The sequence below is a fragment of the Tachysurus fulvidraco genome, chromosome 12, assembly GCF_022655615.1.
Source record: "Tachysurus fulvidraco isolate hzauxx_2018 chromosome 12, HZAU_PFXX_2.0, whole genome shotgun sequence".
Lineage (NCBI taxonomy): Eukaryota > Metazoa > Chordata > Actinopteri > Siluriformes > Bagridae > Tachysurus > Tachysurus fulvidraco.
The window spans coordinates 19006824-19031958 of NC_062529.1; the positions used below are offsets into that span (position 1 = coordinate 19006824).

General features: G+C 37.4%; 1 protein-coding gene across 3 annotated transcripts in view; it reads left to right on the forward strand.

Moving 5' to 3' along the window:
- The window catches only part of LOC113656919 (leucine-rich repeat and fibronectin type-III domain-containing protein 2), a 116604-nt gene extending 98543 nt beyond the window's left edge, over nucleotides 1-18061 (forward strand). For 2 of the 3 annotated variants that reach the window (XM_027168389.2, XM_027168390.2), the window contains 2 exons: nucleotides 3540-4935; nucleotides 15497-18061. In XM_027168389.2, the coding sequence (XP_027024190.2) occupies nucleotides 3560-4935; nucleotides 15497-16454 (2334 nt within the window). In that variant the 5' untranslated portion in view covers nucleotides 3540-3559 and the 3' untranslated portion in view covers nucleotides 16455-18061. The remainder of the gene's footprint in view (nucleotides 1-3539; nucleotides 4936-15496) is intronic. The other variant, XM_027168391.2, reaches the window with a different exon arrangement.
- Nucleotides 18062-25135: the final 7074 nt, after the last annotated feature.

A 25135-nucleotide genomic window follows, 5' to 3' on the forward strand; every position in this document is an offset into this window, starting at 1 on the left:
ACTAGACTCCTATTAGATGTGTACATCATTACAATCTACTGCAATCATCTTCTCAATAATCATATAACAGCATCTGCAGTCTTTTTTTTTTCACTTTTCTTTCACACTTCAATAGTCTATTGCTGCTATGTTACACCATATTACATTTGTCTGCAGCTCATTAGCCTTCATGTCTGCTAAACTAAAACCCAAAGCTATAACTTCGATGTGCTCATCGGCTCTGTTAATCTCCTTCAAAAAAAAACACGGATCGTATGTTCTTGTTTCACACCACCTTCGCAGAATGAGACGGGATTATTCTATTTTATCATCTACAACCCCCAGCTCAGCTCAAATAGCCCTGTAGACTGAAATGTGCATGCTCAGTATGCTTCTAAATACAGGGTATTCAACATTCACTGTAGTTTGTGAAGTAGGCCTTTGATGGCTGTGGCACGGGTTGATTGGATTGGGATAAACTCTGACAGGCAGTTATGAGAGAATATCTAATGCAGTAAAGGAGACTGGGAGGCACGGACCTGCTAAAGGGCATGCTTGTGCTGCATTCAACTTAATCAGGTTTCAGCTGTCAAAAATGACTTATATCCTAGGCCGCAAGCATGCTTTCAATGATTTTGCACAACAGGAAGGAGTCTGAGTTCAGAGTGAAATGCAGGCTAATGCGATTGAATACAGTAAATATAGACTCATAATATAGAATTATTAAAAATGATGAACTTTCTAAAAAATGCTAAAAAGATTCATATTGCATTGTGTACATTTTTAGTCCATTTCAACCTAGAGTGTTTAAAACATTTTTCTTTTTTCTTCTTAACCCCGTGGGCTTTTTCTTCTGTTTGTGTCAGAGCAAGGCTCATCCTGTCTCTCGCACGTTGGTTCTCATTTCTCAAGTTCCCTTAGTGCGCGAAGCATTACTGACATGTCAAAACAGAAAGATCAGAGAGAGGAGGGCAGACAACTTTTTTTGCGACGTCTCTCAGATGCTCAGTTTGCGAGAATAAATTGTAGGACTCATGCAGGCTGTTTGAAATCATGTGTCTGTCACGGTAAATGACAAATCTTGTCATGCTGCACAATAGCGTTTGATCTGTGGTGCACGGAGTGGGTCGCAGCGTACCAATGAAAGGTACAATTATGCCTTAGATATGAAATAAAGATGGATAGAATGCCACATTAATGAAAACCAAAATAATTGAAGTATTGTAAAATACCAACTTTAATGCAAGTTAAATTATTTGGATAGCATTTTAACGATTTGCATTGAAACGAAGCAGCATCGTTGTGTCAAAGGTGTGAAAACCTTCCTGAGATGACATGAGGGTGAAGCTTTGACCAAGAGCTTGACTAAGACGCTTTTGCTGATAACCAGATAGTAAAATTGTAAATCCTTACACTATATAGTTCTTTTTAAAGGCATCATCCATGAAAAAACAATGCTTAAGTGTTTTTAGTCAGGTTTAGATCTATATTGTATCTGTATCTCTATTCCTTCCTTAAGTAGACACATTATTATCTAATATCATATCACCCGATGACGATGATGCTCGGTTCATGTCCTTCTTTGTATCAATGTTTCCATAAATATATATAACACTATTTAATTTCACATAAGAAAAAAAATCGCCAACTAATTATCGATGTAACATCTTGTATGACTAAGACCCTTCACGGGCAGTGTATGTTTTTCAATCTCTTCTTTGCCTCATAGTAACTTTATTACAGTCATTGATGAATCCTGTACAAGAGCAGCTGCGAAACATCAATACCCTGCAGGCATGTTGAAATTTTTCCACTTTCCCTTCGATTTGTGTGCCATGACCAGAAAACCTAGCTGCCAATTCAGGAGCTTGGGTGACCGACACCACATAGTCCTAAGGGGTGAACTGTACCAGGTTGCAAAGTGTGAGCAAAATGAGTACCGCTCGCCCTGATGGTCACAAGAGGTATACGCTAAACGAATGTGTAAATCAGAAGGTCCTAGAAAAGGAATTGCCTTTTTTTTAGGATGGTATTCTAGGTCCATACTTTCTAAAAAAGGCATCATTTAACATGTCACAGCATAACCGTGTGAAATCTCTTGGCAGTGAAATGTATTTCTGGCATAATCATGCATATGATTACACAGAGTATAAAATTTAGGATTAAAAAAAGCCCACTTGAAACCTTTCATCAGTTGTGTCTTTCAAGTTTATTTGTTTTTACTCTCTCAGGTTTGATTATACGGGCTTGGTAATTACAATATTGCTTCACCGTATTTTTCCAGTATTTCTTGTTTATTCGCTTGGTTTTAGAGAAATTATAGTCTATTTACACATATGTAATTCTGTAGCAATAGAATTAAACTTGCACAGCTGGGATATTCCTCTTTTTTTCCAGTATAATGAATACATCTTTTGTAACCCTATATTTTAGTAAACCCTCCCCCATCCCCAAAATAGCTCATTCCTGCATATTATTTCAAATCCATATAGTCAGAGGCTCCGCATCTATTCCACTGCAGCCTTGGTGTAGCTTCAAAATGGCACACACAAAATGTCACTCATAATTATGAATTATTGGAAACCCACTGTGTGCATTCAAAAGGTGATAGGTGATGGCTGTGGGATCAGGATTAATGCCTTTTTTCTCCACTGGGATTTTAGATTCATCAGAGCGGTACCCCTGCATCTTCAATCCTGCTCACTATTAAAAAAATCATTCCAGCGGAAAGCTGATTAAAATTGATTTAGGGTTTGGGCATAACTGGATTTAATGATAAAAATGTCTAAGGGAATCGCTGGATGTTATCTAAAGGTGAGACTGCCCATCTATTTTCTTAATGTAAAGAGATTATGGGAAGGTGGGTGTGGAAATTGCTTGTCATTCACGAGAAGATACCGATAGCAACACTGCCAAACTTCACTGACACCTCTGACTCCTGGACAGATTTCATTCTCTAGCAGTGTTCCAATATTCAGACCTCAGGGAATGAAGAATCAGGGGCTGAACTCTGCCAAGAAATAGAGAGCGAGAGGTCTGAAAGGTGGAATGCCATGTTTCTTGGTTACAAAATAGCATTACGTATAACCTAACATGATTAACACGTTATCAGGTTCATTGGCTCATATTTACCAAAAAAAAGAGGCTATTTTCTTTAAAGGTTTTAGATCTCTTTCCCGATGCTCATCAAATGTTCTGCTAATCACTGTTAACTATGGGGAACCCTCAGGGATATATTTAAATTACAACGTAAGCATGGTTTTCTTAAAATCCACACAGCATGTAATGATATACAGCTGAAAGGGTTGAGGAAATGATGTAAGTGATGGAAATGACACCTCTGTGGGGTATCTTTTGTTTCCCACTGAGAAACAAGAGGAAGATGTATGTACATGCATATTATTATACACAAGCATGACTGATTTGGTCCTTCTCCGTAGAGCGCTACTTCACAATGAAGTCTGCATCTTTACCAGACATGCTCTGCAGAGGTATTGGACAAAATGTAATTGTTGTGTTGGTAAGGCCAAGCTGACCTGTTTTTGTTTTTGCCTTTTCAGGCCTTTGTACATGATCTACCATGGCCAAAGTGTTCTGCAGCCTCCTGCTTCTGGGAAGTACGGTGATGACAGCCACAGCTTGCCCCAAGTACTGTGTTTGCCAGAACCTATCTGAGTCTCTAGGAACCCTGTGTCCTTCTAAAGGTCTGCTTTTTGTCCCACCTGACATTGACCGTAGGACTGTCGAGCTGAGGCTGGGGGGGAACTACATTATCAGGATTACACAGCAGGATTTTGTCAACATGACAAGTCTTGTGGACTTGACACTTTCCCGGAACACCATAAGCTCCATCCAGCCTTTCTCTTTTGTGGATCTTGAGACTCTACGCTCACTCCATCTGGACAGCAACCGCCTAACTGAGCTCGGCCCAGATGCTCTGAGAGGTCTGGTCAACTTGCAGCACCTCATCCTTAATAACAACCAGCTAGGCCGCATTGCCAAAGAAACCTTTGATGACCTGATGCTAACACTGGAGGATTTGGACCTGTCCTACAACAACCTGCAAAGTGTACCCTGGGATGCCATTCGCAAGATGCTCAGCTTGCACCAGCTCAGCCTTGACCACAACCTCATTAGCCACATTTCTGAGGGCACTTTCACAGACTTGGACAAGTTGGCCAGGCTTGACCTCACATCAAATCGGCTTCAGAAGCTCCCACCAGATCCTATATTTGCACGGTCTCAAACCAATATGGTACTGAGTACACCATATGCTCCTGTGCTGTTTCTCAGTTTCAGTGGAAACCCACTTCATTGTAATTGTGAGATTTTGTGGTTGCGTAGATTAGAGCGTGAAGATGACATGGAAACTTGTGCATCTCCTCCGAATCTAAAGGGTCGTTACTTTTGGTATGTGCGTGAGGAGGAGTTTGTCTGTGAGCCTCCTTTGATTACTCAGCATACGCACAAACTTCTAGTTCTTGAAGGCCAGACAGCCAGCCTACGCTGCAAGGCGGTGGGTGACCCTATGCCTTTCATACACTGGGTGGCTCCTGATGACCGACTTATCAGTAACTCATCCAGAGTCACTATTTATGAAAATGGCACACTGGATATTATGGTCACCAGCTCCAAGGATTATGGTACTTTCACTTGCATCGCCGCCAATGCCGCAGGAGAATCCACAGCCTCAATTGAGCTCTCAATCATTCAGCTGCCTCATCTGAGCAATGGCACAAACCGTACCTCACAGCCCAAATCCCGGCTATCTGATATCACCAGCTCCACAAAAATCAGCAAAGGGGAGACTAAACCTCAGCCTGAACAGGTGGTGTCTGTGTCAGAGGTCACATCTGTCTCTGCTCTGGTCAAGTGGACAGTGAGCAAAACAGCTCCCAAGGTGAAAATGTACCAGCTCCAGTACAACTGCTCAGATGATGAGGTCCTGATTTACAGGTAACCATTCAAAATGTCTTTGCCCTCTTATGACTATTGAATACTAATCAGTTTCTTTCCATTTTAACTTAGGCTAAAAAGCTGTCTATTCAAATACCTCAAACTATTTCTTTTCTTTATTTTGTTTAAATGCCTGAAACGTTTCTGAAAAAAAAAAAAAAAAGAAAACCGATAAATTTAGTAACAAAAATAAGTCCGGAAAATATGCTAATTATATTGTATTTCCTGCTTCTCCTACCAGTAATTTTCAAAACAATATTGTGCACAATGTTATTATGGATCACTCATTATATAATATAAATCAGCATTTTCTGATATCCGGTATCCTTAATCCTAGATTTAACATTCTTGCCCAACATTCACAAATTTTATGTTTCTTGCAATGCCCAGAATCTCTGTTTCACTGAGAAATAGTAGCCAAAATGTACAGAATACGGTTTACAGTGCATATACAGTACACCATGTATGTATTTTCATAGAACCAGGAAAAAAATGTTCAGGTGTTTCTTGCGGCTCTGTAGCTTGTTTGCTCGTGTTTTTAAATCACAGCTGTGTGTCAATAACGTACTTAGAAAATGAAGAGTCACCTGTAGTTTTATTGTTACTGTGAACATGAGGTCAGTAGTTATTACTAAACTGCAGCTGATTGCATGCATCTATGGCCTATGTTAATTATTGTCTTAATTGTCTTTATTACTGAGAAAGACGATCTAGATCTTTCTGGCTCAGATATACAGTATGTGCTTTTTCTGTCAAAGCTCATATACTATTTTTGTAATGACACACGATCTAATTTTATCATTATATTACTGACTTATCCTTTTCTAAATTAATCGCCTCTACTGGCAAACTGTCACCAATCAACAGTGTATTTATGTCTAATCTATATTTACCTCGTTGAGTTGTAGTGGGGGTTGGATGATGTTTGCTGTCTGTGATATGTAAATCACAGGATTTACTGTATTGGAACTGTGTGGGACTGGCAAAAGCTGAGATCCTGCTGCTGTGAAGTGTAAATACATCGACTTATGTCTGTCATAACCTGTATGGAATATATATTAGTTATCCTTTCATCTATTCTTTATGATATAATTGTCCCTGTGTCAAAGCAATATGCTATATATTTGTAACTGTGGTAGAGCCAAAGAGTGTGTTGTTTGCTTCCCAGCTGTTATGCATCTGTTCCATTCAGTCTGTAGGGAACAATACACGAATCTCACTTCTATTTGCATATTTCAGTTTGTCAACTCGTGCTGGTAGCAAGTCAAGTCAAGTCAAGAAGCATTTATTATCAGTTCAACCATATATAGCTGACACAGTACATAGCGATATGAAACAGCATTGCTCCAGGACCGTGGTGCTACATACAGTAGAACAACACAGAGCTACATAGAACAACACAGAGCTACACAGAACAACACAGAGCTACACAGAACAACACAGAGATACACAGAACCACACAGAACAACACAGAGCTACACAGAACAACACAGAGCTACATAGAACAACACAGAGCTACACAGAACAACACAGAGCTACATAGAACATCACAGAGCTACACAGAACAACACAGAGCTACCTAGAACATCACAGAGCTACATAGAACATCACAGAGCTACACAGAACAACACAGAGCTACACAAAACAACACAGAGCTACCTAGAACATCACAGAGCTACACAAAACAACACAGAGCTACACAGAACAACACAGAGCTACACAGAACAACACAGAGCTACACAGAACAACACAGAGCTACACAGAACAACACAGAGCTACACAAAACAACACAGAGCTACACAGAACAACACAGATCTACACAGAACAACACAGAGCTACACAGAACAACACAGAGCTACACAAAACAACACAGAGCTACACAGAACAACACAGAGCTACACAGAACAACACAGAGCTACATAGAACAACACAGTGCTACATAGAACAACACGGAGCTACATAGAACAGCACGGAGCTACACAGAAAAAAAACAGAGCTACACAGAACAACACAGTGCTACATAGAACAACACAGTGCTACATAGAACAGCACGGAGCTACACAGAAAAAAATGGAGCCACACAGATCAACACAGAGCTACACAGAACAACACAGAGCTACATAGAACAACACAGAGCTACACAGAAAAACACAGAGCTACACAGAACAACACAGAGCTACATAGAACAACACAGAGCTACACAGAACAACACAGAGCTACATAGAACAACACAGAGCTACACAGAAAAACACAGAGCTACACAGAACAACACAGAGCTACACAGATCAACACAGAGCTACACAGAACAACACAGAGCTACATAGAACAACACAGAGCTACACAGAAAAACACAGAGCTACACAGAACAACACAGAGCTACATAGAACAACACAGAGATACACAGAACAAGACAGAGCTACACAGAACAACACAGAGCTACACAGATCAACACAGAACAACACAGAGATACACAGAACAACACAGAGGTACACAGAACAACACAGAGCTACACAGAACAACACAGAGCTACTCAGAGCTACACAGAACAACTTTGTGCAGTCACTTTGTGCAGCATTGGTCTGCCTATTCTCCACTGCATCTACATATGCTTTGCACTTTATTTAAATCTCATTGCTAATATTTTGCACCTTGGGACTGAGAGAAATACATTTTCGATTCTTTTTTGTGTATATAATGTACATGTGAAAGAGTTGACAATAAAGAAAAACTTGAACTTGAACTTGAACTTTGAACAACACAGAGCTACACAGAACAACACAGAGCTACACAGAACAACACAGAGCTACACAGAACAACGCAGAGCTACACAGAACAACACAGAGCTACACAGAACAACACAGAGCTACACAGAACAACGCAGAGCTACACAGAACAACACAGAGCTACACAGAACAACACAGAGCTACACAGAACAACGCAGAGCTACACAGAACAACGCAGAGCTACACAGAACAACACAGAGCTACACAGAACAACACAGAGCTACACAGAACAACGCAGAGCTACACAGAACAACGCAGAGCTACACAGAACACACAGGTACATAGAACAACACAGAGCTACACAGAACAACACAGAGCTACACAGAACAACGCAGAGCTACACAGAACAACGCAGAGCTACACAGAACACACAGGTACATAGAACAACACAGAGCTACACAGAACAACACAGAGCTACACAGAACAACGCAGAGCTACACAGAACACACAGATACACAGAACAAAACAGTGATTGAGTGACTCTGCAAGTGCATGCATGTGTGTGTGTGTGTGTGTGTGTGTGTGTGTGTGTGTGTGTGTGTGTGTGTGTGTGTGTGTGTGTTGTGTGTGTGTGTGTGTGTGTTCAGTAACAACATTCTTTAGTATGAATTTAACTGGCTTACTAATTCTAATTACATGTACAATCCTTTCTCTGTATAATTAAGCCAGGTATAATGAAGGTAACTAATCTAACTAATGGGCTACCAATCGGAAGGTTGTGAGTTCGATCCCAGGTCCACCAAGCTGCTACTGTTGGGCCCCTGAGCAAGGCCCTTAACCCTCAATTGCTCAGCTGTATATTAAAAAAAGGCCCCCTACTGGGCTACAAATTCACATCTTGTAACAATAACATTGATACAGGGTGAACAAAACAGTATACATCAGCTGCAATAAAAGGCTAACATTTAAACCTGTAGACTAGGGTATAAAAATTATAATTAATATACATATGAAAATTTGCTAAAACAATTCTTAAATCCCTGAGTGTCTTCTGGCATATAAAACAAAAAACACTGCTGTGGCGTGTGACAACACGAATAAATTCACACAGGTAGCCCCAAAACAGGCTGTAATTAATTTTTTGTCCTCTGGTAAAAATAGATCAATATTTAACTGATCTGAGACTACAGACACACTGTCTGGGTCAGACTGCCCTTCTACACGTAGTCAGTGAACTAGAAAGACACTTGTTAGAATGACCGCTGTGGAGCCAACTGTCACTTTGACTGAGCTGCAGCGATCAGTAGCTGAAGGTGATGTTCATGGATCACCCAGGTTCAATGTGTTACAACAAGAGCATTATGAGAAAGAAGTCCTAACTGACAGCAAGTACAGTGCAAAAAGTCTAAGAATATAAGCACAAATTATGGTTTATTTATTATTTCAATTAGTTTTTAGCAAATATCAAATTATTATTGACATATGTACAGGAAACAGTCTGTTACAGTACACCATACAGTGATATTATTACTGGGTGAAACATCCCAGCAGCCTGTGACATAAAATATAAGCACATAAGAAAAAAAAAAAAAAAGACAAGACGTAAACACATTTACAAAAATTATTTACAAAAACTATTAGTGCAAATGCAAGTAAACAAATTTACGTGCATGTACAACATGGAAGACATGCATGTGCTGCATGCACATAATTTTGTTTTCTTGCATTTGCACTAAATACAGTAGTAATTTTGTAAATGCGTTTACATCTTGTCTTTTTTTTTCCCGTAGACTGGGTCCGTGTTGTTATTCACATTTGTAAAAGGGTTTATGTATGTGCGCAAAGTAAGTCTGTAGTCTCTGATGTTATTTGCATTGTGTGTGTGTGTGTGTGTGTGTGTGTGTGTGTGTGTGTGTGTGTGTGTGTGTGTGTGTGTGTGTGTGAGTGTGTGTGTGTGTGAGAGGGATGGGGTAGTTGACACCTATCAGGATCAGTGGTGTCTGTGCTTGCAGTGATGGAGAAGAGACAGTGGATGGGTGATGTTCACAAGCTTGGTGGCCTGTGTGTAAAAACTGTTTTTCAGCCTTCAAGCTTTAACACTTATTTTGTCATGAACCTATTTTTAGATATTTGTACTGATTTCATATTTGAAGTAGCCTTATTCTATTGTCAGATGATTTAAAGCATGCCAATAGAAAACCTTATGGCAATAGAAAATGGAAATTAGAGTTGAATGCAGCAAATAAATTAGTAGATATGAATAGAAATATAGCAATATTCATGCTCTTTGTTTTGGAATTTGATATATAATAATTTCACAATAAGGAATATTAAATAACTTCTAATTTATTCAAGCTATCTTCAGCTGCTAAGATATCTTCAGTGAATGTGTCCTTGCTTAAAAGAATTTTAACGAAGTATTGCTTTAAAGCTTCTAAACGAAGTGTTGGGAAGCATTGACATAGCAACACATAAGTGGGTTAACATTAAGAAACCTGACGTCCTTGAGTGGCTCAGTACGAGTCCTGCAGCCTGTTGCACTGAGGTTTATTGTAGTCTAGATTGAACATAAATGGCCACTACATTCGAGGTTACAAACTGCTAAAAAGGATTTCTTCCGGGAGATAGTCATGGTATATTATCAATGGTTACTACATGGACACCTTGCAAAAATATTGTTTTTTTAATGGAACATTTGAAACGGATGGATTATAGGACTACATACTGTATCAGGAGTTTTTATATAAGCTAGCAGAGCAAGCTATTTCCACGGGTGGTGGTCACTCTGGCTTCACATAGATACACACAAAAATATACACTATAGAGATGTGCTGTATGTACTGGAGATTTTACATACTGTATTTTATATAGTGTAGCTAGCAGACTACAATTCAATAGCTTACAATTTGGTTAAATTTACAATCTTGAAATATCAATTTTGATTTTAAGATTTTGTAGCATTACCGTGTCTATCTTATTAAACCTTTATATATTTAAAACAATTTCTTTTTGAAGACCTTGATTATTTATGGCATTAAATTTTCTGCACGAGAAAACAGGACAAGCACAAACCAGTATATTATCAATACCTAATGGATCGATTTATCTAGGGGAAAAATATATACATATTATTATACATAAACTAAAACTATAACTTTGAAGTAATATTATATTTTTTTTACTTTATTAATTATACTATTTTAATCTGTATGATTTGCTATTTCAGTTTGTATTCTTGTGTGTTTGTTAATACCATGCTTTGTAAATAAACGTATGCACTTGCATCTGCTACCTCTATTTTTACCTGAGAACTTTCAGGTGAACTGATGAAAATTGCACCCAGAGCCGATCCTGACCTCCCTGGGGGTCTAAACAAAATTGTGCTAAGGGGCCCTCCTACCTGACCCGTGAGCCATGTAAATCATTTGCCACACGTTCACACTTGCACTGGCAGCACTGCACAGCTGATTTAGCTAGTCAGATAGAGACTAGAGACAGAATCAAATCAACTTACAGTAACTTTACTGTTATTTGCTCTTGCTGACATCAAACCTGAAGAGAACACAAGTTTACCTGATTGCTGTTCTCGCATTTCACTCTCATTTTGTTTCTTTTTTCTCTTTTCATGGCCAGATGGATAGCTCCGCTTCATATTGTCATCTACACAGTAAACATTAACGCGCGCTGTAAAATGAGGCTTGCGTAATTTGCGTGGTCCTACTGTACGCAACTTGCGTAGTGAATGTATCGGCTCTGATTGCACCTATTCTTAAACTCGTTGAACTTCTGTGGTGAGATCGGAACAACTTCACTAACTAGGCAGAATGTTTGAAAGAGTTCATCACATTTGCTTCAACTCATCACATGTACACTAAATGATTGAAACTTAAAGTAGAAAATTAGATGGAAAACTGATGGATTTCTGTCATTTCACATTCATGGCATTTGGCAGACACCCTTATCCAGAGCAACTTAAATCTCATTTATACGGCTGAGCAATTAAGTGTTAAGGGCCTTGCTCAGGGGCCCAGGAATGGTAGCTTGATGACCTGGGATTCGAACTCATGACCTTCCGATCAGCAGCCCAATCGTAACCGCTAAGCTACCACTTCCCTTTTTAGTATTTATTCATAAAATTAATCAAACTGATACAAATCCCAGGTTATGACAACTATGGAAGTATGTTTTAAATAAGTGTTGGGGGATGAATACATTTTCAAAGCATCGTTAGTCACATATAAAGTGTAATAGAGAATAAAGTGCCTTTCATGGAGTGATCATGGTCTTTTACTAAGGACCACTGAGATGTTAATACACAGACTGCACAAAGCTCATAATAATGTCACAAACTCAAAAGAGCATATAGTGTTTTTAGATATATGAACAAAATTGTCGTCCCACAGATTTTACCTTGTGGTGGGAGGATTATGAATGATTACTAACACAAACATATACATGAATGAATGAATGAATGAATGGTGATACAATAACTTTGTAACTTCCCATGCATCTGTATTATCCAGTATCATGGATAATACAGACGCATGGATAATAATAATGGACTTCCTTAGTATGAGTGTATATCACACTGCAGTTCTGCTGATATGGTTACAGTGTGCTGTTGATGGAAGAATAAATCATACTCACACTTCCATAGACCTAAAAAAAATATAAAGTTTTACAGACCATGCAGACTCTGGCAGTTTCTGTGCAAACTTGATTACAGTTGCCAAAAACGTACAAGCAATTGTTGTAATCATTATAATTGCAAAACTGTATGTTGCATGTTTGTAAGTGTGTCTGAATATGCAATAATTTGGGACAGGCAATGGTAAAAATAAAAACGTATTGAGCAATTTATATGACTGAAAGAGAGGTATTCCATTTGTGGGAAACAGTTACTGGCATAAGAAGGCAAAATGACAATATTAAATAATCAAAATTATGCCTTAGTACAGTATATCAATGTGTTTAATATTTTCCCCAGAGGCCAAAACAAAAAATAGAATTTGCATGTCCATGTTCAGCATTGAATTTCTCTGTTATGTCAAACACCACAGTAATAGTTTAAGGGTTCCTATCAAAGTAGAGACTCATGGACTTCCGAATTTGTAGTGTTTTGATCTTGGTGTTAGTTCGATTAGTGTTCTGTTTTGATCTTGTCTACAAGGGCAAAAGTTCATAGAAAAAGTGTATAGAAAAGTTAGTTCGATTTTTTTTTCGCACTTTTGTTTATATCTTGAAAGTAAATAAGGGTTTATAAACCTATTTCTGCTCCTAGATGCCACAAACGCTTGTTCATCAGCTTCTAAAATTTGAAAGTGTTATCTTCACCACGTTGTCTTGAGGCGTTATCTTCACCACTAAAACACACTTTCACACTGAAAGCCAACAGTGTCCTGACTAAATTTTCAAACTTGCAGCAATAAAATAATTAATTTGTTTATACTGATATCTATATTGATATCTACTTTTGGCTTTTTCCATTAAGGGGTTTTTCCACTCTATCCTCCACCAATTACCCTCATATCCTTTTAGCACATCCATATAGTGTAACTCCTCTTTGTCCTTCCTCTTGACCTCTTACCTGGCAGCTCCATCTCCAACATCCTTCTATCAATATAACCATCTCCCTCCTCTGTACCAACCATCTCAATGTATCCTCTCTGGCCCTGGCCCCAAAACAGCCAACCTGAGCTGTCCCTCTGACGTGCTCGTCCCTACAGTAATCCTGTCCATCCTCATCACTCCTAAGAGAACCTCAACATCCTCATATCTGTAACTCCATCTCTGCCTGATGTCTTTTCCTCACTGCTGCAGTCTCTAATTCATACAGCATAGCTGAAAATACGCATGTTTAAATTTGGCACGTTTTTTGCGCCAAATGCCCTTCCTGATGCAACCCTCTCTACAGTATTTATCAGGGCTTGGGACCGGCACAGAAGTCACCGGCTTCTAACCATATATATATATTGATGACTCCTAAGTCAATAATGCCAGTGTACCGATAACATGATCCTAAGAACTCCCTTAGCCTTCTCATATTGTATTTTGTGCAATTATTTAAAGTGTCTCTCCACCTGTAATTGTTGATATCTTGCTGCATACTGCGTCGCAAGCTTCAGTTTATTCCAGTGGGAGATCCGAACTCACCAAGGCTAACAGTTAACACATGCAAAATCCTCATTTAAATATTGTTTTATCCCTCTGTTTTTCACCTGACTGCATTCCTGCTATTATTCTTGGTAAATCATTTGCAACACACAACAAACTGCCTGCACAGTCCATCTGACTCTCATAGCATAGTCTATCTGGTCTTATAGCAGCTGTGCACACAATTTAGTGCTTATTATTTTTTAATCTTTTAAATCAGAGCCTTTTTAACTGGAGCGTCAAACACTATTAGCGATAGAACTCAGGTGACGAAAACATGTAGTCACTTCCACTTTTTATTCTTTTTTTTTATCTCGCACACCTTTGAATAAAATCACAGATCCGCCAGGTAAATAAGGCACAAATGCATTCATGTAATTGTTTTGTTTTGTTTTGTGTGGAGAGGTCTCAAAAAGACGCAGTTGTCTAATCATTTATGCTTTAATTAAAAATCTGCTTATATTTCACCAGCCAGGAATCGTCAAAGACACACTGCATGGTAATTTATATACCGGAAGAATGCAAAGCTGTTGAAACTGTTGAATTACCCATTACCTTTATGATTTAATTAGGCTCAAGATGACTTGAGCACTTTTTGTTTGGTTGTTTTATTATAATGTGTTTTTTTTTTTTCTCCATTGCTCTGCAATTCTCTATGTTTTATTCCCTTAATTATATATAAAGAACCTCAGAGTGCACAAATCTGTGTACTGGCAGATGACACTCGTATAACTCCTGATATACAGTAAGCTGTATACAAGCTAGAGGCCATTAACAGAACTGTAAAATACCAGCAAAAGGCATAGTGGTTAAGACACATGACATGACACTCAGTATGTTTCAGAGTGCCAGTGGCATATTCCATATAAGTGCACATCCTCTGTTTGAATACAGATGTTATGGCATGCTAATGTCAAGTATCACTCTGTTATTTGCATGGAAGTAAATGGGGGAAAAAGGGGAAAAAATTTATTTGTTTGTTAGTTGGAATAATTTCAGGCTTTTTTTGGCACTGGGTTAAATTGCTACTATAATAATAATAATAATAATAATAATAATAATAATAATAATAATAATAATTATTATTATTATTATTATTATTATTATTATTATTATTCACCAACAACAACACCAAAAACAACAAGAATTATTATTATTTTTAATTAATCTGTTAATAATCTTTAGGATTAAATAAGTTATTTAAGAATAAGGAACTTAAGAGATCTTAGCTTTAGATACCCTTTTGTACTTGGGACATGGTCTGTTTACAGAATTCTATATATAATCTTTAAGCATTCCCCGTGGGGAAAAACTGAATGGTATAATGGTATAGAAAGTACACTGTTTTATATTCTGGTTTAATTTTTATATGCATTGTTATTCTGTTAAATGATATCATTAATGATATTAAGCAGAATTAAGATTTTGCCATAGCAAAATCATTCTTAATTGGCTTCTTACAATATTTAGGACTTAATGAATATTTATCAAACATCAAACAACTTTAAATGATGAAATCACTACAAACTTCACTATCACTGTACATTTTAATTAAACATTTCAATGAACAATTTTGCAATTTGTCATTGTTGAGTTGCTTTAGGCCATTTGCAATATAAAAAAAAACTGAATATTCTTTGATTTGGTCTCTTTATCTCACAGCATGTTTTTTTTATTCTTTGAAGGATGATACCATTGGCCAGCAGAGCCTTTGTGGTCAACAACCTGATGCCAGGGATGCAGTATGACCTGTGCGTGCTCGCCATCTGGGATGACACCGCTACCACCCTCACCGCCACCAACATAGTGGGCTGCGTTCAGTTTGTGACTCGCGATGACTACCCACGCTGCCAGTCTCTTCACCGGCAGTTCCTCGGGGGAACAATGATCTTGGTGATTGGTGGCGTGATCGTTGCGACTCTCCTGGTCTTCATTGTCATCCTCATGGTGCGCTACAAAGTGAGTAGCTCTTCCCAAGTCGCCAAGCTTGTATCAGTGAGCAACACTTACTCTCAAACCAATGGAGGAATGCAGGCAGCACAGTTGGTTAGTGGTGCTCCTCCACCTTCGGCCTCCAAAGCCGTAGTTGTGATGCATGATGAGGTTGTAGAGTTTAAGTGTGGCTCTTTGCAAAGCAGCCTTTCTTCCACTTCCTCAACAGACTCGATTGGCAGTGAGAAGGTGGGACGTTATGACCCGTGTGCCGAGTCCAGCAGTGGACCTCATAGATGGAAGCGAGCTCCAGCTAAAACAAGGGCAAATCTAGACCACCTGCTTGGAGCTTTTGCTTCTCTGGACATAAAAGCTCCAGCCAGGGATCCAGGTAACCGTTCCTCCACAGGGGCCATCATGGATGCCATGAACATTCTTTCAGACAAGGAGCCGCTGCTGGGCCGCGGGGACTCCAGGCTAGGCCGCTTGCTCAAGCTGCCTCTGGAGAACAAGCCCAAGCGCAGTCACTCCTTTGACATGGGTGATGTTGGTGCTTCGCAGTGCCTTAGCTACCCACAGCGTATCAGCAACATCTGGACTAAAAGGAGCCTGTCAGTGAACGGCATGCTGCTGCAGTGCGACGAGAGCGAGGGGGAAGGAGATAAAGGGGCACTTGACAGCTCTGAATGGGTCATGGAGAGTACAGTCTGATTAATGGCCAAGACTTCTGACTCGTCTTTTGTCAGAAAAGGCCAGCTTTTTGGCAACAGTCCTGTTTGGATAAGAGCAAATAGGCTGACTTTTCAAAGGAAGAAGGACTCCTACGACCAAATTGAAAGGATATGTACTGCATGAATTCCCATGTTAATGATTTTGTCCTTCTGTCCATTTGATCAAAATACAAACTCCAGGTCGATATTGTGAGCATATGAATGAGGGAAGTGGCAACAGCATGTGCTGGCCCTCATCACTGCAGCCTGAACCCGAGGCCCTCACTGACTGCCTTGGCAATTTCAGAACAGATGTGGATTTATATCCAATCATGAATGATGTATGAGAATCTCAGAGAAAATAAGTCTGATTTTTTTTCCTTTGTCAAACTAAGTGTATGTGCACAAATGACACAAAAGACTAAATGCACACATTTGATGAGAATACATTTGTATGAAAATGACGTAAAACTATAAAATGTGAATGTAAAAAAAAAATATTTTTTTTTGCCAAATATTTTTGTTTGTTTGTTTGTTTTATTTAGCATTTTTCTCCATTCCTCTTTTTTCCCATTCATATATCCAGCAATTGGCTAAATTATTGCTTTATAGGTTAGTATTCCTGTATATTGGCCAAATACAGTTTAAAAATTCACAGGAATATTTAAATGCAGTGTTTTGCTATTAGCTGACTGATTTTTGTCATCATAAGAATGAAAAATATGAAATGTTTTAAAGAGTTACTACACAAGAGTTGTCTAAGCTGTATTTCTTTTTATTTTCCTTCAAATATTCTAACGAATTACTGGAAATTAAAGGATCGGTTTATGCGTTTAGGTATTTTTTATTATTTGCAAAACATTTATTTTTATATGTGCATAGATTTATTGGTTTATTACCTTCAATACATACCATAACCAATGATTATTTCAGATTATTTAAATGAAAAAAAGAAAACAATTATTCACACATTTCGGTTACGTTTTTATGTCAGATTTTTTCTTACTGCTTTCGTGTGATACGTTTTTCTTGTCAAGGCTTTTGGTGTATTGATTATTCGAACTCATTTTTGTACAACAATGTATGAAAGCAAGGTGTACAGTGATACTTTTATTTTCCTGGTCAGCGTCAATAAGAAGGTGCGTCAATGTGTGTATGTGACATTACATAGACAGATTTTTCCCTTGGCTTGTAAAAATGATGAAAAAAAAAGAAGAGCCTTCTGTAAAATATTTCTGTGATTAAAAACCTTTTGTTACAAAAAAAATCTATACATAAACATGAGTTCATAAAGTCATGCATTGCACTTTATTTCTTTGTTTCTTATTCGGTACTAAGATAGAGTTGATCTCTTTATTTAGTCCACACAGTTGATGGTTCTCAGTGGCTGAGTTGAAAATTCTTATTTGTCCCACCACTCGGATGCTGACTCTGAGACTGAGGATATTGAAGAGGTCTAACAGGCAAAATTAAAACTGTAATTTAAGCAGGACTAAATACTTCCAGTACATTGCTCTCTAACCATTAAAGCACTCATGGGGCAAGCCTAAATCAGAATGTGTTTAATAGATGCATTAATAAAGCATTAAATACATAACCGCTCATTACACTCACATTACATTTTCTATTTGTTTGAAATAACAGTTAAAAAAAAATTGAAACATAAATAATAAATAAATTGAAACATGATAAATAACTTAAAACATTTATAAAATTTTAAACATTTAAAAACTTAAATCTTATTCATTTACCTGGGTTTTTACTTTTTAAGTGTTTTATGTTTATATTTTACTGCCTATATTTATTAGTTTTTTATTATTATTTTTTTTTTAATCCGGTACATTTAATTTTAATATTGATTGGTTTAATGTGTTTTTTTTGTTTGTTTGTTTGTTGTTGTTGTTTTTTTTTTGTCTTTTTTTTGGTTTGTATTTATTTATTTATTTATTTATTTTTATCTTTTGAATTGACTTTTATGGTTAAAAAGTGTTTAATAAATGAAATTTGTTTGTTTGTTTGTTTGTTTTTCCCTATATTTTCAGTATTAGTTGTATTAGATATAAATTAGTTACTACACTTAACCTTGAAATATCATTCAGCACACTAAACTTTCTGTGTGAATCCATTGAACATCTCATGCTTAAATCATTTCCCATTACATTTTACCGCTGCATTCACTCAATCCTCTAGTTCGAACCCTAACCTTAACCCCATAATGTCATCATGCCATGTTCAACAGGATGTTGAATTCTAAAACTTTTCTAAAGATCATGATCGTGAACAAGTGTGTGCTCTCATCGTTAAACAAATAATAAGTTTTCAGCAATAACTGAAAAGAAGTAAATGAATGAACTTTGGAAGGTTCTTACTGTTCATATTCCATTAGTATGAACGCAGCCATTTTTTGTGTATTACAATTAAAAAAAAACTCAAACCAGTGAATCAATTAAGCACAAAATAAGGCAGTTGTCTTAAAGTAACCTTGTAAAAACAAAGAGATGTTTTACCTGATATTCAGTACTAATATCCATTAATGAGCTTTATATCACATTAATATTAATGAGACATTTAAAATAGTTACATGAATATTTGTTAATCATAATACGCTAAATGACATTACAATCATGGAATCGCCTTTTAATGTTTAATCTGATATTAAGCATGATTGTAATATGTTCAGTTTAGACATTGTCATGACTTATGTTTAATTGAGCACAACATGGAATGAGACACGAATCACGTGTTACAGCTGAACCATGAAATCGCATCTTCAGCCCACCCAGGTTGTGTTTAAATGACCTTTATCTGTTTTGTTTTTTTTGTTTGTTTGTTTGTTTGTTTTTTCAGGCAGGTCATTTTGTTTGACAGATTCTTGGAACTAAAGTGGATAATAGTCCAAATCTGATGCAGTTTTACTACCTATGATTAGTGCTCATCAGGGCATAATCAGGGTCTTTGGTACACGTGCACCTCTGCGCTGTTCTTATTAAATCAGCACAACACACTGTGGGGTTTTCAGGCTACAAAACAAGCCTGCGTTTATTCCCAGGACGATGTTAATAATGCATTGTTTAAATGAAATTTCACAAATTTCCCAAGCTTACTGGGTTATCACTTTGTAACCAGGGATTTCAGTTAACAACCATGTTTACACATGATGCTGTGTGTTAATAAAGCCTACACACGTTTCTACACATAGAACACGGCTGAACGATCGTGCGTATATTTATGCTGCCTTCGTGTGCTGTCGGAATTATCCTGCTTCCGAGGCTGTAATTGCGAGTGTGTCGTGCTTTGTTGTAGAAAAGAAAATGAAACATTAACTTCTTTTCATATGTGTTATTATATTTTTAATATATGTATATATAATAATAAAATATAAATAGAATTGTTCCAAATGGTTGCTGTAACACATAAATGAATGTGAACAGAATGACAAGCGCTTAAAATTAGCTGCATTTAGAAAAAAATGAACAAAACATGTCTATCCGGTACGGAAAGTTTTGGACACCTCTCATCTCAAAAACTCAGGATTCAAAATTATTTCAGAGATTCACAGTGGGGTTGACATGAGTGGTTACTCATGTGAAACTTCCTAGTGGGAAACTTGTGAAGTAGCATTTGAACGTAGCAGAACAACTTCTCTAACTCACGTGTATGCAGAAAAGCCTAGTGGTAGAAAAGTGGAATTGCGTGTAAAGTGATTATAGTTCCCTGTCTGAGAAATTGCTGATTTCTGGTGCTTTCAATACAATGCACACAGGTGATACAGATGAAAAGGCACACCTGAACATTACATGACATGCTTGAATTTTGTTTTGCGCCCACATTTGGTAGGAAACATATTTTTTGCTGAGAATTCTTTGCTGAGAGTGATGTGTCAACCTTCAATTTGATTTGCCCAGTGCAATTTTAGTTGCTCTTTCGAGCATCTGGTCTCAAAAACAGCATGCCTTGTGAACTTAATGCACTTCTACTCTAGGGTCTTTAACCAAAGGCACATTTCAACAAGAAATTGGAGACAAATCTGCAAAAAAACCAAAAGTGAGCCAAAAATAAATAAAGAAAGAAAGAAAATATTTCTAATATTAAAGATTTTATACAGTATGCCACTGCATTCTTTTCCTAATGTAACTAGATGCAATAGGTTGCACACATAAAGCCATAAAATCACCTAGTTAAAAACCAAGTTGTTTAGCTTATATGGTAATTTGGGGGCGTTTCTTTATGTTAATCTGAGTGGCTGTGCCCAAGCAGAGCAATTTAGAATGGGTAGGATTTATGAACGTCTGTACAGCTTTATTGCATGGAGCCGTGCATCTGCATGTGTGATAAATGCCAATTATCTAGAGCCTACTGCCACTTCTTATGCACAGAATTCCAATTTGTTCTTGGCACACTTTGATAAATGAGACCAATCGCTCAAAAAATGAGCAATATATATACATTTTTCCCTCTATGCAATGTATAGAACGGAGGCAAAAAAAGCCTGCAAAATAAATGAGATGCTAATTGTATAATGAAGTTCCACAAACAGCTGTGTGCTAGTGCTTCATTATTACGACGCAGTATTACCATGCATGCTAATTGTACACTGGATAGAATAATGTTCTAGAACGCACGTTTACCAAACTTATAAGTGCAATTCTACCGTATACTGTAAGTCTATGTGTAAGGTTACATCAAGGGTGTCAAACATACAGCCAAGGGTAGAGGTTGCTGTAATTTAATTAACCTTAATAAGTCAAACAAACGGGATCGAGGCACGGTGGCTTAGTGGTTAACACGTTCGCCTCACACCTCCAGTCTTGGGAGTTTGATTCCCGCCTCCGCCTTGTGTGTGTGGAGTTTGCATATTCTCCCGTGCCTCGGGGGTTTCCTCCGGGTACACGGGTTTCCTCCCCAAGTCCAAAGACATGCATGGTAGGTTGATTGGCATCTCTGGAAAATTGTCCATTGTGTGAGTGAATGAGAGTGTGTGTGTGCCCTGCGATGGGTTGGCACTCCATCCAGGGTGTATTCTGCCTTGATGCCCGATGACGCCTGAGATAGGCACAGGCACCCCGTGACCCGAGAGTTCGGATAAGCGGTAGAAAATGAATGAATGAATGAATGAAAAGTCAAACAAACAAAAGAAGGAGTGTTTAGCAATAGAGGCATTGTGGAAGGATGGAGGAGTCAGGAGAATGAGCGATAAGGATGAGTAGGCACTAGGGTAGCGTTGGATATGCGCCAAGATTAGAAACCGCATATCCAATATCATGCTTTGCTTCATCCTTACCATTCATCCTCCAGACCCCGCCCCCGATTCCACAATCTGGCACTTGACCACGCCCCCACCACCACTTTAGGAATAAACTCAGATACTGATGAAATGTGCTAATGATATGTAATACTTGTTTAGCAAGCTAAAAATTTTATGTTGTAAGCATGTTTCTTTCCAAAACAGCTAATGTATGGGTTAAATACTCACGACTCACAAATTCATTCATAAAGTTTGCGTTTTCATCCTTTTGTTTCGGAAATAATTTTGCAAAAAATATACATTTTTTCTGTCCATTTCATTGTGATGGGTTATTTTGTGTAGATTCATGTCAGATAATACAGACGCTTTGAGAGTACCTTTCACATAGAGTAACACATTAAAGAAGATTTAAATGAAAAGAATTTTTGGACTAAGTATAATGTGGTCTGTTACCAAAAATGAGTTTAACACCCCTAGGTGTTGATACGGTATTAGATTATGACCTTCACACATCCACTGACATCACACCTACAGTACTGTATATGTGGACTTTCCCCATACTACAACAAGTCCCATCTCAGCTTATACCACAGCCCTTCTTCGAACTGTGATAGTTTTTAGAAGGAACTCATGCATGCATTCTTTATAGTTATTATGAACCATTAATATCCATTTTTATTGATTTACGCTCTGATAGTAATTCTCTGGTTATAAACCTGTCATTCCATTTGAATTATACAGGCACTAAACAGCAAACATGCACTAAGAGGAATTACTGTATCTATGAGATGTGTGGTACAGCTCAGTTAATCTTCTAAGCTAGCTGTAATTTCGTTGCCATATACAATGTTGTTTCAGCTTGCTTCCTGCCTTTACGTGACAGTGCTTTCCTTCTCTATTTTCCTGTAAGGATATTGTTTATTATGATAAATCGTCTTAAATGTAGAGCTGATCAGACTAAGATAAAAAAGATAAAACACATTAGATTTCAATTCAATCTCTTGCTCGGTCTAATATATTAAACCACAGCATTGTTAAATCCTAAAATCTTATTAGAGGATGGTCCACATAATCCCAACCAGATTCATGAATCATAAAAATCATTGTTATTTAACAAAGAGTACAATATACTATTGTGATTTCTGTGAGAAGCCATTGAAGGAGACTAGTGTGAATAAACTGAAACAGTCACTAAGTTTTCTGAAAAAGTCGGTGTGTCTTTTCGATTGGTAATAAAGTGGCAAACTGCATATTTCTAAAGTATTAACTTTACAAAGACTCTTTAGCTATTATAACGTAAGAGTTAACAAGAACAGGCTGAAAAGTTTTTGTGGACATTCCATAATAATAAATGTATAATAAAAAGCACAATGTGATAATCAGTAATAAACTAAAATCCATAATCATTCTTAAGCTAGGGTTGAATAAGAGCAATAAAGCATGGTTCATGGTTCATTAAGTGTTTTGTTCTTCAGTTATAGCATGTTTACAAATTTGCAGAATTGACAGTGAATGTTATTGTTCATTCAATATTTGTCCAAATTATAAAAAAAAAAAAAATAATAATAACAATAATAATAATAATAATAATAATAATAATAATAATAATAATAATAATAATAATAATAATAATCATTATTCGTTTATACTGCCTTTCTTTTAGAGTAACCAATAAAAATGTCTTTCAGACTGTTTCTAAAAGTTAAATATCCAATGACAGTAAATAAGAAATTTCACTTCCTTTTTAAATGATATTGTTTATTATGACAGGAATCAAAAAATTTAACGAGTTTGTGTCTTAAGCCATAAGGGTTTATATCTTGAGCGTTACCAAATATATACTTACATGATCATTATAACATATTATTTACTTGTTTGTTTGCATAAAACACACATATTTTCCCTAAAAGTTCTTTTTTGTGGTAATGTATGAAGATACAGGTTTAAGAAGATGTCCATCATGCAATAAAGAAAATGCAAAATAAAGTAAGTTTCAAGTATGAGGCCCCTGAGCACATTTTCTCATAGTATTGCCTGCAAAATATTTCACCATTACTCAGATTCAATTTTAGAACCTCTGAGCAAATCCTAGTCATATTATCATGCAGTGGGGTTTCCGGATGTCAGCGATCGATATTTGAGAAACACTAGCATGCTGCTGGGTGCCTTGTACAGTCAGACTATTAATGAGCTCGGCTAAAAGTCAAAAAGAAATCCGAAAACTGCTTTGCTTCCAAATTGCCTAACCTTTAGGAGTTCTGTTTGAAAAATAAGACACAAATCTGTGGAGCTGTTATCAGTTAACGGTTTAAATTCATCAGCCTCCTATGGATTTAGCTAGAAGAAAAGTCTAGAAGAGCTAAGGATAAGCAGTCTCTGGGAATGCCCAATCGAAATCCAAACCATGCATTGTCACAACCGTCAGGGCTCTTTACTTCATCTCTGAAGAACTCCTTTCAGATTTCAAGCGTGCTCCTGGAATTTCCCAGCCTCATTTCTGCAACAATTCTGTGGGATGATGTGCATTATTTATGAGGAGATGTCTGAACAGCTGACAGTGAACATAAAATCAGACAGACCCCTATCCAGTAGTCTGCCTAGTGACATGAATACCTGTGACCCAGTGGTGGTAATAATTAAAACATGAAGTTTTGGTGATTGACAGTGTGCAGGATTCTACAGTATGTGCATGCTAAGTAAGAAATAGAACAAGTGTACCATTATAGGACAATGATCAACGATAATCAAGTCGAGAGTAATAACAGCCGCTCTGATTCATCAACACGCTGTTCGACATTTTCTTTTATACAGCCGTTTGTCACGGTTCGCTACTTTAAATGGTCAAGCAACGTATCAAGCAGTAGGACATAGGGACTTACCTTGGCTGTGTTCACTCTATAAAATTATAAAAGAGATGCTTATTTGCCACATATACACAATGCACAGTGAAATTCTTTTCTTCACTTATCCAAGCTTTGGAAATTTGAGGTCAGAGCACAAGGTCTACCAGAATACGGACCCCTGGAGCAGAGAGGGTTAAGGGTTAAGGCCCAACAGCGGCAGCTTGGCACTGCTCAACCTTGAACCATAACAAACCAGAGCCTAAACCGCTTGAGCCAACCAGTGCCCAATAGTCCACATTCTAGTTTGAAATGGTTAGTACAGTACAGAAAAGATAATAACAGATTATGCTTTTCGGGGATATTTTGGAAGTTTTGGCTTAAATATGAAACCATCTTGAAACCAAAAGAAAAACAATTTAACTGAAAACACCTCATAGGAACGTATACATCAGATTGAGCTGACTAGAGAACCTGCAAAATGACTAAAAGAGCAAAAAATAAACAGAACAATTGTTCATATTCTGTCCAAAATATCACTTAATCGATAATAATTTCTTGTTAATAGACGTGTTGTATTATAGCATCACTACTGGC